This window comes from Odontomachus brunneus, unplaced genomic scaffold, assembly GCF_010583005.1.
Source record: "Odontomachus brunneus isolate Ranch 3 - 2012 unplaced genomic scaffold, Obru_v1 Obru_scaffold_164, whole genome shotgun sequence".
Classification (NCBI taxonomy): domain Eukaryota; kingdom Metazoa; phylum Arthropoda; class Insecta; order Hymenoptera; family Formicidae; genus Odontomachus; species Odontomachus brunneus.
The window spans coordinates 53,148-65,500 of record NW_022639614.1 but is presented as its reverse complement, the minus strand read 5'-3'; the positions used below and the strand labels follow the sequence as shown (position 1 = coordinate 65,500).

The 12,353-nt window shown below is 40.7% G+C and overlaps 1 protein-coding gene across 4 annotated transcripts in view; it reads right to left on the bottom strand.

Moving 5' to 3' along the window:
- The window catches only part of LOC116851051 (protein sprint), a 101,045-nt gene extending 89,410 nt beyond the window's left edge, over window positions 1-11,635 (bottom strand). The window contains exons 1-2 of one of the 4 annotated variants that reach the window (XM_032830062.1): window positions 11,502-11,635; window positions 3,606-4,169 (exon numbers count right to left, since the gene is read on the bottom strand). In XM_032830062.1, the coding sequence (XP_032685953.1) occupies window positions 3,606-3,730 (125 nt within the window). In that variant the 5' untranslated portion in view covers window positions 3,731-4,169; window positions 11,502-11,635. Of the gene's footprint in view, window positions 1-3,605; window positions 4,952-11,501 lie in introns of those variants that run through there. The other 3 variants (XM_032830064.1, XM_032830063.1, XM_032830061.1) reach the window with 3 other exon arrangements.
- Window positions 11,636-12,353: the final 718 nt, after the last annotated feature.

Below are 12,353 nucleotides of genomic sequence, written 5' to 3'. Positions count from 1 at the left end.
TATATATATATATATATATATATATATATATATATATATATATATATATATATATATATATATATATATATATATATTCTATATTGAACGTTTGAATATTCGTACACAGAGAGTATTTTAAAAAGTATTACATGCACGAGACTTTGTAACCCCGAGGAATTGATCGATATTCTGCAGTAATTCACTATTCTTCCATTTCAGCCAGTTATATTTTAGAAACTGAAATGTATTATTGAATTACTTGCTATGTTTCTAGTGAAATTTACTATGTTCCTTAGCAAAGTAGACCTTACTGACATTCCTTTAATAGGCCTGGACTATTAAAAACGTAGTAAAATTGAAAAAAATTACATAAAAAAGAAATTGTAATATTCTCTCGATGTAGTTAAAGACCAAAACAACAAGAATGACCAGAGCTAGGTGTTAATAGTGGCCAGATATTGTGGTACTTTTACCTGAAATGTCGCGCGAAATGTCACTTCGACTTCGAAGGGTGCGCAGCCGATGCATTTAACGGGCTCTCAACATGGAAACGTATTTCTTACGGATCTGATGTGACCTTTTCGTCTTAACACTTCGTATAAATGTCGCGGCATTTATGACGACCTGTCGAGGTCGGTCGCCGCAATCTTTCTCTCTCTCTCTCTCTCTCTCTTGTTCTCTCGCGATGTGCCCATGGCGCCTAATTAAAGCGGAGTATCGGCTACCTCCTCCGCCTGCCGCGATCCCCTTTCGCAGAACCGCAGGAGGTAGTTCCACGGGCCGGAAAGGGAGGAAAACCAATAAAGGGCGCGATTCATTTTTTTTCCTTCCTCCCCGGGTACAGACGAACCAACGAACGAACGGACAGACGGACGGATGACGGCGACGGCGAGAGGATATCGAGCCTCCGTCGAGTCCCGCCGATCGATCCTCGGGCCTCCTGCGAGGCGCCCGACGGAGGGGACAATTTATATCCTCGATAAATTCCTTTTCGCTTTCATTAGCGGCCTTGTCCGGCCTACCCGCCGGTGGTAGCGAGGAGACGCGGAGGGGAAGAGGGTAGGTGGTGTGTGCACGTACGCGCAGCCCGAGGAAGAGATTTACGTCGCGCGCCAACGAGAACGCCGAACTTTCGAAAATTACCGCAATGCATTCGCGATCGCGAGATCTCGTTTTCCTTACTCGCGGCGTCCTGGAACGAGATCTCGTTGTTTCTTCTTCTTCTTTTGCAAATGGCCTTTGGTTTCCCCCTTCCCCCAGTCCTTAGACAACATTGCCCAGCAAGCACGATGACGTTTCTATCGTTAGTACGTCATGTTCGCTGAAGAAGAAGCGGATAAGAAGAAGAAGAGGAAGATTTTTTTCATCCACTTTTTTTTTCAGTTTTGTCGTGGTGCGCGGGTTGAACAACACTTCTGTATCTAGCGAATGTGAAGGCAACTTATGCCAGAAGAGTCCGAGACTATAATTATATCGTACTCTCTACACCCCTAACTCAACATGTGAACCAAGAAAATCCACTGTGGAAGATATTACATTTTATTTATAACATTGTCTCTATAAGTAAAAAAGAAGTAAATTAATGACTGACTTTTGGGATGAGTGTCTTTAGCCAATAAGAAAAAAGAGAAAATATCTTCTTCTTCTTTTTTCGTGGCTTGATTTATCTGCGATCGTGCGAATTTCGCAATTTCCACGTCGACATGTTCCTTCTGAGAGAAGCAAGGTTCTGCTCGCGACCAGTGAACTTAATAATCGCTCAAAATGGTCGTGGTAACTCCCTCCACGAAGTGACGGCAGAGTAGTTTAAATATGCACCGAACGATCCGCGAATTCCAAAGTTCCCGTCTTCTCTTCGCAGTCGAAGAAACTCGCTCAAACTGTCTCTCTCTCTCTCTCTCTCTCTCTCTCTTTATCTCTTTCTTCTTCTTTCTCCCTTTTCCCTCTTTCTCCCTTCTCTTCTTCCTACAACCGGATTGACTCGATTATCCCGGAAATTAATCGTTGGAATTAAATCCACCTCCCAATTAGAGGCTTGGTATCATTAAAAGTTCTTATTAATTATGAGACGCAATTATTGACCGACGATGGTGTCGCTTTCGAGGGTGAAAATTCATGGATATTCTGCAGCACTGGGAATTAACAAGGATAGACGCGTGATATATAACATTATGACTACCCACAATTAACAACTTATTTCTGTCAGAGCTGTTAAAATAACAGTTTTCTGAGAAAGAAAAACACGTAATGCAAGGAAAAAAAATGTTTATCTACTCTTTACGATTTTATTATATAAATATAATAAATAAAAATATAAAATGTGATGATTATGTGTAACAATATAAAATGTGATGATTATGTGTAACAATATAAAATGTAATAATTATGTATATCATAATATATAAAATATAAGAAAAATAATATAAGCTAAAAATATAAAATGCACGGTTATATAAATTTGAATGATTTTTATAAGAAGTTACAAACGAACTATTTTGATTCCTTTTGGTTCAAACATTAACTCAGACAGTAACAAGTTTGTTTGATGTATTGGACGCAAATAATCAGAAACTTGATTTAAAATTTATTAAATCACTTATTGTAATTTACAATCTTATTGTTTCTCTTTTTCGTTCCTAAGATGTCAAAGTGAATGACGATCTCGGAAAATGTTGCTAACGTAGAGGCGATTGTCACAATTGGAGAAATTATCCGAAAAATAATTAACAGATATTTCCGATCAAAATACTGATGAATATTTATATCTGATCAGGATATCCGATTAAATTTAATCGGATCCGATTTAATCAGATTCCGAACATAATATTTTATCAAATAAACTGATCAAAAAATTATGAACCGATATTTCTTATTGGATGTTTCCTGATCGGATACAAAAATTCATCGGTACCTTAATCGGAAATATCCGTTTATTAATTTTTTATCGAATAATTTCTCTAATGCACTAACACAAAATAATTACGATATCATTTTGATATTTCTTATATATATATATATATATATATATATATATATATATATATATAGATTTTATATAAATATGTGTTGTTTTATTTTAATAAATTTAGTGTGAAATCCAACTGTGCATACATAGAAATTTTCATGTAAATTTTTCGTATTATCAAGCTTTTACATTTAGTTATAAAGGTGCAGAAGCTTATAATACAGCCTATTTTGACACTAAAGAAAGTGAAAAAGGAAATTTCTGACACTATTAGAGTCAAAGTAGGAGTAAATTGTATCATTAGAATTAAATTTACTTAGCTTCTACTATATAGAATTCAAGGTTTATAGAGCCAAAATTTCGATTTGGGAAAGTTTTCAAGTACGGCATCCCCTTACCGTAGTCTCCATTCTTTTCGCATTCTTTACGAGGGAGTTCGTGAAAGTAAATTAAAATGGAATTTACACCATTACGTTCCAGGAGGCGCTTGGTGTTACTGTCAGGATCGAACCAGGTTCAATTTCCCGGCGCAACCGCCCGACTAAACGAACGGGGAGGAAGAATAGTCGGCATCTCGCTTTTTATTATTATTCTCTACTCCCGCGCTCCCTCATCCCCCTATTAGTCTTATCTTTGAGGCGAACGTCGATGCTCTCACCTGATAATGTGCTGATTGGTGGATTGCAGTAGGATCGTCGTGTACTTGGTGATCAACATCCTTCCTAGGCTGTTCGACGAGCCGGCGGCGGCCTCGCGCACTCTCGCCCCATCACACAAGCACATACACACATCCACCCACCCAGCACACCGACAGACGTACCGACACACGCGTGATTCAAAGTCCGAAGCGCGCACAGACCCCCGAAGACGTTGACTCGGGCGGGTTTCGTGAAAATTCGAGCGGGAGCGAACGCGGCCGCCACGCGCGAATTCTTTCGCCTAAATTTAGCGCTCTTATACGGGGTGTCCCTGCGACGTTCGGTCCAGCTTCACCGGCGTGTTGTTTCCCGAGCTATCTGGACGTCGGAGGAGGAACGTCGCGTGAGAGAACGTCTGTTTATTGTCCTCACGTCGCCGATGAGCACGTCTTCACCAGAGACCGAGATTCGCTCAGCTCGATGGCGACGGAGACCATCGGGGCCTGCTCGATGCCTCCTCGATAGAGCTCGATGGGAAGTTCGGTGTCACACTGACTTCTGCAACTGATGGAGTTTCTGGGTTCCTGGAATGGATGTGAATGGTACTGATAAGCTGCCTTCAAATACTGCCTCATGGACAGCCTCATGCTGCTCCTCATTCGATTTCTTTCCTTCTTCTCGCGATGCGTACTTCGAGAGTGATAATTTACGCTTCCTCTTGCTACGCTCTTTGGCGTTTTACTTCTCTCTCTCTCTCTCTCTCCCCCCGTCTCGGGCTGTTCTTCTCGAGGAGCGTCGTCTATTTATCCTTTCCGGTTTGCGTCATGCAGCTCATTATATTTAATCGTCGTCTATCCTCCTCGCGCCCAAGCGAGACTCATGCCCCTCGACGCTCAGGATCCGACTTGGACGGTGGTGTTTCGCGATCTGTGCGACGCAACTGCGCTCGCGATCCGTTTATATTTACGTGGGGTCTTTCATCGAGCAATAACGAGACTCCAAAGTCACGCTGTTTTCCTAAAAATAATTCGGGACTCGGGACACGGAAGAGAAAAAATATGATGCATATAACCAGAAATATTTAGTTGTGAGCAGCATAGTTGTACTACTCTAGATATTTTCGTGTGATGGTAATGTGTGTGTTTGGTGCGACTTAGTTACTTTGGAATATCAGCTACATCATCAGTAGTTACATCAATACGAGTATAGCTACATTATCAATATAGTTACTGATCTGGTTGTGACAATTAGAAATCAGTTAGGGCGATATTTGCTATTCACTGAGAGAAAAGACTGGTAACTGCATTTATAACAAACTGCATTTAGTTACAGAAATTCATTGAATCCTTAGTAACTAATACTAAATATGATAATAATTACCAAATATTTAATAGATCGGGAGTATGACGTAATTGCATTCACAGTAACATCAGTTAAATAATTTAGTAATAGTTACTTAATGTTAAATATTTAATATGAAATATATTACAGTTATGAACAGATATTTGATAATTGTTATGAAATCGTTATATCCCATATAATAAAAAATTCAGTAGGTACGAGTTCTATTTTGTTACCAGTATAAGTATGTTTTGTTGCAGCACAACGAAAAATTTATTCATTTGCAGCTATTACATCGTTTCAATATCTATTATTACAGATAGTTGATTGAACCTATCAAAAATTTTGTAACTATTACAAAATCGCTTATTTTGCTCAACTATTCAATAAGTTTTATTTACCAAATATATTCTGGAAGCAAATAAATTTTACTTCTGTCAAATAAATAATTTATTTTACAGAACTAAATTAATTAATAAGTATTGCCATAGCTTTGGCCCGCTATATTTACGTCTATCATTTAGTAATAGTAACCAAATTTTGATAATATTTACTAAATTCTTCTCTCAGTGTAGATGCACTTTAGTGGAGCAACCATCGTCAACTGCTGCAACACCAGTAATTAAGCAATTGCTCTGTGATTGCAGCAAGCTCATAATTAGTTGTTTCGTAATTTACTATCAAATCTGATTCGCATGACCAGATTTATGTGTCAAATCATACTGTTTTTTCCGTGCAGAAATATTTCGTTGTGAGCAGCATAGTTGCATAAGTTGCCTTTGGCTGTGTTCAGGAAACACAACAGTTGAGTGAGCGCTCAGTGTTATCGGAATATTCGTTCAGATCTACTATGGATCTAAAAGAATACTTCAATTAAAAGCGATAATCACTCAGCGGTTTCACAACCGTTTCCTGAATCTACCTTTGTATGATGGTAATGTGTGTGATAGGTATGACTCAGTTACTTTGATACATCAATTGCATTAATGTAATTGCGCGTGATCTGGGCATTAATCATGAATCTTTTCACGTGAATTCGATCATGCTTATCAATCATATAATGCTTTTTTCTAGTATAAAATTATATAAAGTGAATAATGTTGCAGTATTTGAAGGCAATAACTCTTTTCTTCCAATGTAAACCTATGAAGAATAAACGTTTCCCTACATCTTCAAAGATTAGATTTTTCACTTTTCATGAATTCATACTAAAGGAAAGGATTCACGATTGACTCCCTGGTCGTGGCAACCAGAAATCGATAGAGCGACATTTGCCATGGATATATTCTAGTTAAAGCAACCAGATATCTGCCTTCGTTGCAACATCAGTAACTCCCGCAGCAGCACATATTAGTTGGCCAACGGTTGGCTACTATAGATTCTACATTGACTACTATAGATATACTATAGATTTGATATTAACCTAATACATTGTGTTGCTATGATTAGCAATAGCTCTGTGATTGTAGCAACTACATAATTAATTGTTGTTATCTTGCTATTGAACCTTTGACGCAACCAGATTTACGTGTGGACTAGTCATACTGTTTTCGTATCGACTTGCGACCGACTGGGATGATCGACGACTGGTCTCTTGTTATTGTCCCGAGTCCCGAATCTTTTTTGCGGAATACTGTCATGCCGTCATGGACGTCTCATCGTTGCTCGACAAAAACTCGCTTGGGAACACAAACGACGGGCAGAGGGTTAAGGTTTATATTTTGACTGGAAGATTGAAAATGATATTCGAAACGGAGCGTGTCAGAGCTCCAAGTGGTTTAAACGTGCGTGGGCTCCGGGAAGCTTATGTGAAAATTAATAATGAATAAATATACGGAAAAGAAATTTAGTTGAATTCATCGTTGGATTAATTTGATAAAATATGAACAAATTTCGTTTGAAGTTACCAAGATTCTATCCAAGTTAATAAGATTTCTGATTAACCAGGATTTGAAACTATTCAACTGGAACAGTTACAAGTTCTAGTGAACCAGAAATCTTGCTTGATTAACCAGAATCTCGTTAACTTGAACACAGAATTCTGATAACTTCAACTGATAACTGAAATTCTAGCTCGTTCATATTTCACCAGACCAGATTAGCTATTTGGCTGATCCAGAAATTGTTTCTTCCGCGTGGACAGATAAATGAACGAACGAACTCGTTGCGTCGGACATCACTTCGAAGCGAGACGTGACCCCTGAGCGTTCTGCTCTTTCCATTTTTCCTCGATACGCGTCTCCAATGAGTCGTGACAAAATACAGAGTCTCGACAGATGTTTGTTCTCCGGAGAGCTCTGTACGCCAACCGGCTCCGGAGGGGTCCCTCGTGCCCCCTGTTTACCCTACATTCCTTCGTTGTGGGATTAATCGGAGTCAACGACGCGCGCGTAACGACGCCGGGCTCGACGACATCGACAGAGTCGCTCCATCGACAAGGACGATGAACGACCGACGACAACGACGGTGACGACGAGGACATCTTGAGCTCACGAGGTCCCCCGCTAACGGTAGATCGTCCATGAAACGGCGCGCCGACGATTTCGATTCAATTGCTTTCGATCGTGGAAAGCGCATCGGCTATTCGAGGAGCGTTCGCGCGCGCATGCTTGCGAGATCGAGAAACGCTTTTATCGAGGACGAGGCGGACCAGCCGTAAATTCGCCGCGAATGTAAATGTATATTACAGCTGTCGCCGATGCTATCGACGACGTCGTTCATAGCGAGGCTGCGCAATACGCGCTGAAAGCAGGCGCGAGGTCGTCACGCGTGTTTAAGGAGGTTTTGCGTTTGAACAAGTACAAGATCCACTTATAATGTGTACACTTGGTTGCAAAACGGTTTAGACGCAATGAAGTTTTCGGATCTCACCAAACTGTCAAAATTGAGAGCCATTACTTACGAGTTCATGCAGTAATTATATTATTAATTATTATTATTATTATTTCTTTTTATATTATTAATATTAAATATATTATTAATATTAATTTATATTATTAATTATATTAAGATAAACCTATGATATGTATATAGTTGCAAAATGCATTATATTAAAGTATGATATAAATTTACCGTTACGTTGAAAAGATGTTTGAATATTTCAATAAGAATATTCGTGAAATAAGATATGACTGGAAATATGGTAACGTTACATATACGTGATAAGTTAGAGTCAAACCTGAAATATAAGTATGGAAATAAATATATGTAGAAATGTGGCCTCATAATATCTCTCATTTTTACATTTGTTTCTCTATTTATTATTCATTCTAACATAACATCTGTGCATTTGCAAATAAAATTAAATGAAATTAATTATTTATCGAATATAATAGCGAATATATTTCATGTTCATATTTCTTTTCTTCATTATCTTCATTTCTTTTATAATTTTTCTTCTATAACTTTTGTCTTACTTTTAAAATATTTTGTAATTGTTAAGTTAAAAATGATTATTTATTATGATTTTTATGAATTTCATCTCACTGATATCGCTGTGAAATTAATTTTTCAATTATTTTAAACAATTTTATTAATATTGTCTCAAAAGTAGTGTTCAAAACCTCCTTAAAGAATGCGAGCGCATTGAAGTATCGGCCGTTTAGAATGGAATTTTAATTTGTCAGCTGTACTTCGCACAGTTACATTTCAGCTCGCTATTTCGATAATTTGGTTTAAGGCTCCTTTTTCCTTTTTTCTTTCGTTTTTCCTCTTCTTTCTTAACGGGATCGCCAACCGTCAATTATCGATATCGTTTCCCGATTAAGCACGCTCGTACGAGAGCCGCTCTAATTGTTCAGTTTGCTTTTTTAATTAACGAAACGACCGACTTCCAATTACCGATATCATCATCCGTTCGGAGATTAATACGCGATGATGCGCGCTCGATGCGTTTCTTTTGAGGCCTGAAATCGCGCGAATCGTCGATTAAAGCGAGGCAATTCTTAATTTCACAGGCCAGCCGGACTTTCTGATTCTGGAGAAATTTATACTTGCCGCTTCCACCTCAAGGGCTTATTATCCCTCCGATTTTCTTCCGTCCGTTCGTTTCACCGGCTTCCCGAAAAACCCTCCCGATTCTCTTTCCCTTAATCTCGCCTGCTTCCAGAAAGGGGGCGCCCTCGGGTATGTGCGGAAAATTTTTGCCTCAACTCGCAGAACATATTGGCGCACAGCTCCTGACTTCAAGCTTGGCAACAGCCTCCGCGCGTACCAAGCGCGAAAATCTCACCGTCCCGACACATCCGCGCCGGAGCGAGCGAGCGAGCGAGCGAACGGCGGTGTGTGCGTAACCGCGAGCGAACGCGCTTGTTTGAAAATTCCAACGAGATATCGTTTCGTTCTCCTCTCGCGGCCTCTCCGCGCCCGGCGCGCGGCACAAGAGATCGCAGTTTTCAATTAAAATTCCCCGGCGCGCGCGATCTAACGGAGTTCAAGCGGCCTGAGCCGGCCAGGCTCGATCGCCCACGTGCACCTTTGTCACTATTAAAGTATATGTATCGGTATGGCCGTCCGGCGAAAATTTCACGACGCCGAACGCGCACTCTCCTCGCCCGCGACAACGAGCACGCCACTGAGCTCACTCTCCTTCGGTTGCTGACGTAAACCCGCATCCTCGTCGTGCACTTCGTCGTCGCCGTCGCCGCCGATTCATCCGCGATCGGTTGACTCATCCGCGCATGAAAGAGAGACTCTCTCTCTCCCCCCTCTCTTTCTGTCTTTTTCTCTCTGTACCTCTCTCTGTCTCTCTCTATGTCTCTCTCTGTGTCTCTTTCTATACCTCTCTCTGTCTGTCTGTCTCTCTTTCTCTCTCTCTCTCTCTGTACTTCTCTCTATCTCTTTCTGTCCCTTTCCGTTGTCTCTGCCTCTCTCTGTTCTCTTTCTTTTTCTCTCTTTCTTTCTCTCTATATTTCGCGAGCGGATGGAGAACAATTTTACGGCGGTAGTAGCGCGTTTTTGTTTAAAAATCGCTTTTCTTTCTCGGAGGAGAGAGGTTGTACTTTCGCTCAAATTTCTCGCGGCAAATCGGAGATCCCACGGCGACGGAATTGCGACGGAAATTGACAGCGACACGCACGCGTGCGCGCGCGAATTGCATTGCGCTTCCAGGCGCTCGTTGCAACGATGTGTGTTCGTCGGCGGAATTATTTATAGCGTGCGCGCAGAGAGAGAAAGAGAGAGAGAGAGAGAGAGAGAGAGAGAGAGAGAGAGAGAGAGAGAGAGAGGCGGACAAAGGCTTTAGAGTGTTTAGCGTTAAACGCCTTCAGCTCTAGCGAGATACTTGCGCGCCTTCCGCTCGATCGCGATCTCGCTCTTCCGTGTTAACACTCGGAGCGCCGTATCGAATACGTCGATCTGACGTTGTGCGCTCCGCGCTCGAATAATGTCGGCTAACGCAGATAGTTCCCGCGTTTATTTATAATCGTGCGCTCGTAAAAACCGTCTCCCTCGCGTAACGGCGCGCGGTAGAAGCTGCGTGCGATTTTATTAACCGCACGCGGAGAAAAAGGATTGGTTGAATTGACGTGTCGATGAACGGGCCGAACGTGTTTTGCCCGAAGGTAACAGCATTTCTGGTTCTCATGAACCAAGAGTTTCCTAAACCTTATTAATAATACATTATTATCAAGATGTAGATATTATCATGATATAGATAAAAGTATAATATGCGCACGAAAAATATGTTGTAGTAAAGATTACAGTAAAATTTCTAATCTTGGACGAAATTGCTATATATTTTGTTTAAAAATCTTACAAACATTTGTCTAGTTACTACAAAATTATCGTAAAATTACTTTTTTATATCGTATACTAAGTACAACGTTAAATTAAAAAATGTTTAACGTGTAATATATATAAACAATTTTAAAAAATATTTAAAGAATAAATATTTATTCGGTAGGTACTAATGACATATTTATTTAAATTCTTTTATTTAAATAGAATGAACAATTGCCTTCATGAAAAGAAAATTATATATTTTATATTTGAAAAGTATTTTATATATATATATATATATATATATATATATATATTAGAGTACACAAATATATTATTGGTATACTTATTGAATAAATATATTTAATTTTTTAAATATTATTTCTCTTAGTGTGTGTGCATAAAATAAGTTAGCACCAGATTTGGAAAAAAATTCTATAATATCACTTCTATGTCTAATATCACTCACTAATTTATTATTAAATGGCTAATGATCTATTAATACATTTTCAATAATCATATGAATTATTTTTGGCGCTAAGAACCAGAGATTTTGTTTCCCTCAACCGTTTGCTGCGCTCATTATCGCGTTAATTCAATCAATCTTTTATCTCCGTGCACCGAAATTATCCAGATCGACGATTTTCAAATCCGCCGCCTCCGCTGCCGTCGTCGCCGCCGCTCCGCCGCGGTCGATTTAACACAGAATGTCGTGTGCGCTCCGGGCGCACGACTCGCGAGTGCACTAAATGCCATCGGGCAGCATCCGAGCTTTTCCAGCTTGCAAAAACCTGAGCTGACTCTCTCTCTCTCTCTCTCTCTCTCTCTCTGTCTTACTCTCTCAATTATTCGAATACCTTTACGGCCGGGCACTTGCTTCTCCACTCCGAATCGGACTCGCCGCCGTCGGCGGACGCGGGCGCGAGAAAACGGGACGGAACAAAGAGATTCGAGTGTCTCGCCTGGCTGGCGGTCGCGAATCAACTAACAACTCCGGGCCCGGTTAAACACTATAGTTACTGCAGCCGGGACTTTAGCGGCTGACTCGGGCCACCTTGTATACGCCGTCTATAGTCCACGGACGAGTATTGCGGGGAGAGTGCAGCGAGAGAGTGAGCGCACTGCTCGCGTACACACATACAAATACAGACGCCCGCATTCACATAAACACACACACGTGCAGACACAAGCGAGAGACAGGACTCACAATCGGGGCTCTTGCATCTTGTTGGAGCACCGAGTGTGCGTGAGTGAGTGTGCGCTCCGGAGTCTCACCTGGGCACGCAGGTAACGAAATGCGCGCACGCCTACTTCAGGCTGGGCCTATCCCGCAGGAGAACGGAGATGAAAAGCCCGTGAAAGAGAAGAAAAGAAGAGAAAAAAGCGCCTTTGAGAAAGGCCGGATAAAAAGAAAATGAAAAGCAGACATTCCGATGTCAAATCGGGATTTGGTGAGGAAGGGCGAGTCGGGGGCGGATGGGGTGTGCTGCGTTCAACTAGAACTTTGGATCATCCACGGGAACGGGAGCGTTTTCGGCTGAGCCCACCTTCCTCTGATTTACCGGTGAATTTCTTCCTTTGAATTAGCGGTGAAACGGAAAAATGAGAGAAGTTGATAATCAGAAAAAGAGATAGAGAGTGTGTGTGTAAGAGAGAGAGAGAGAGAGAGAGAGAGAGAGAGAGAGAGAGAGAGAGAGAGAGAGAGAGAG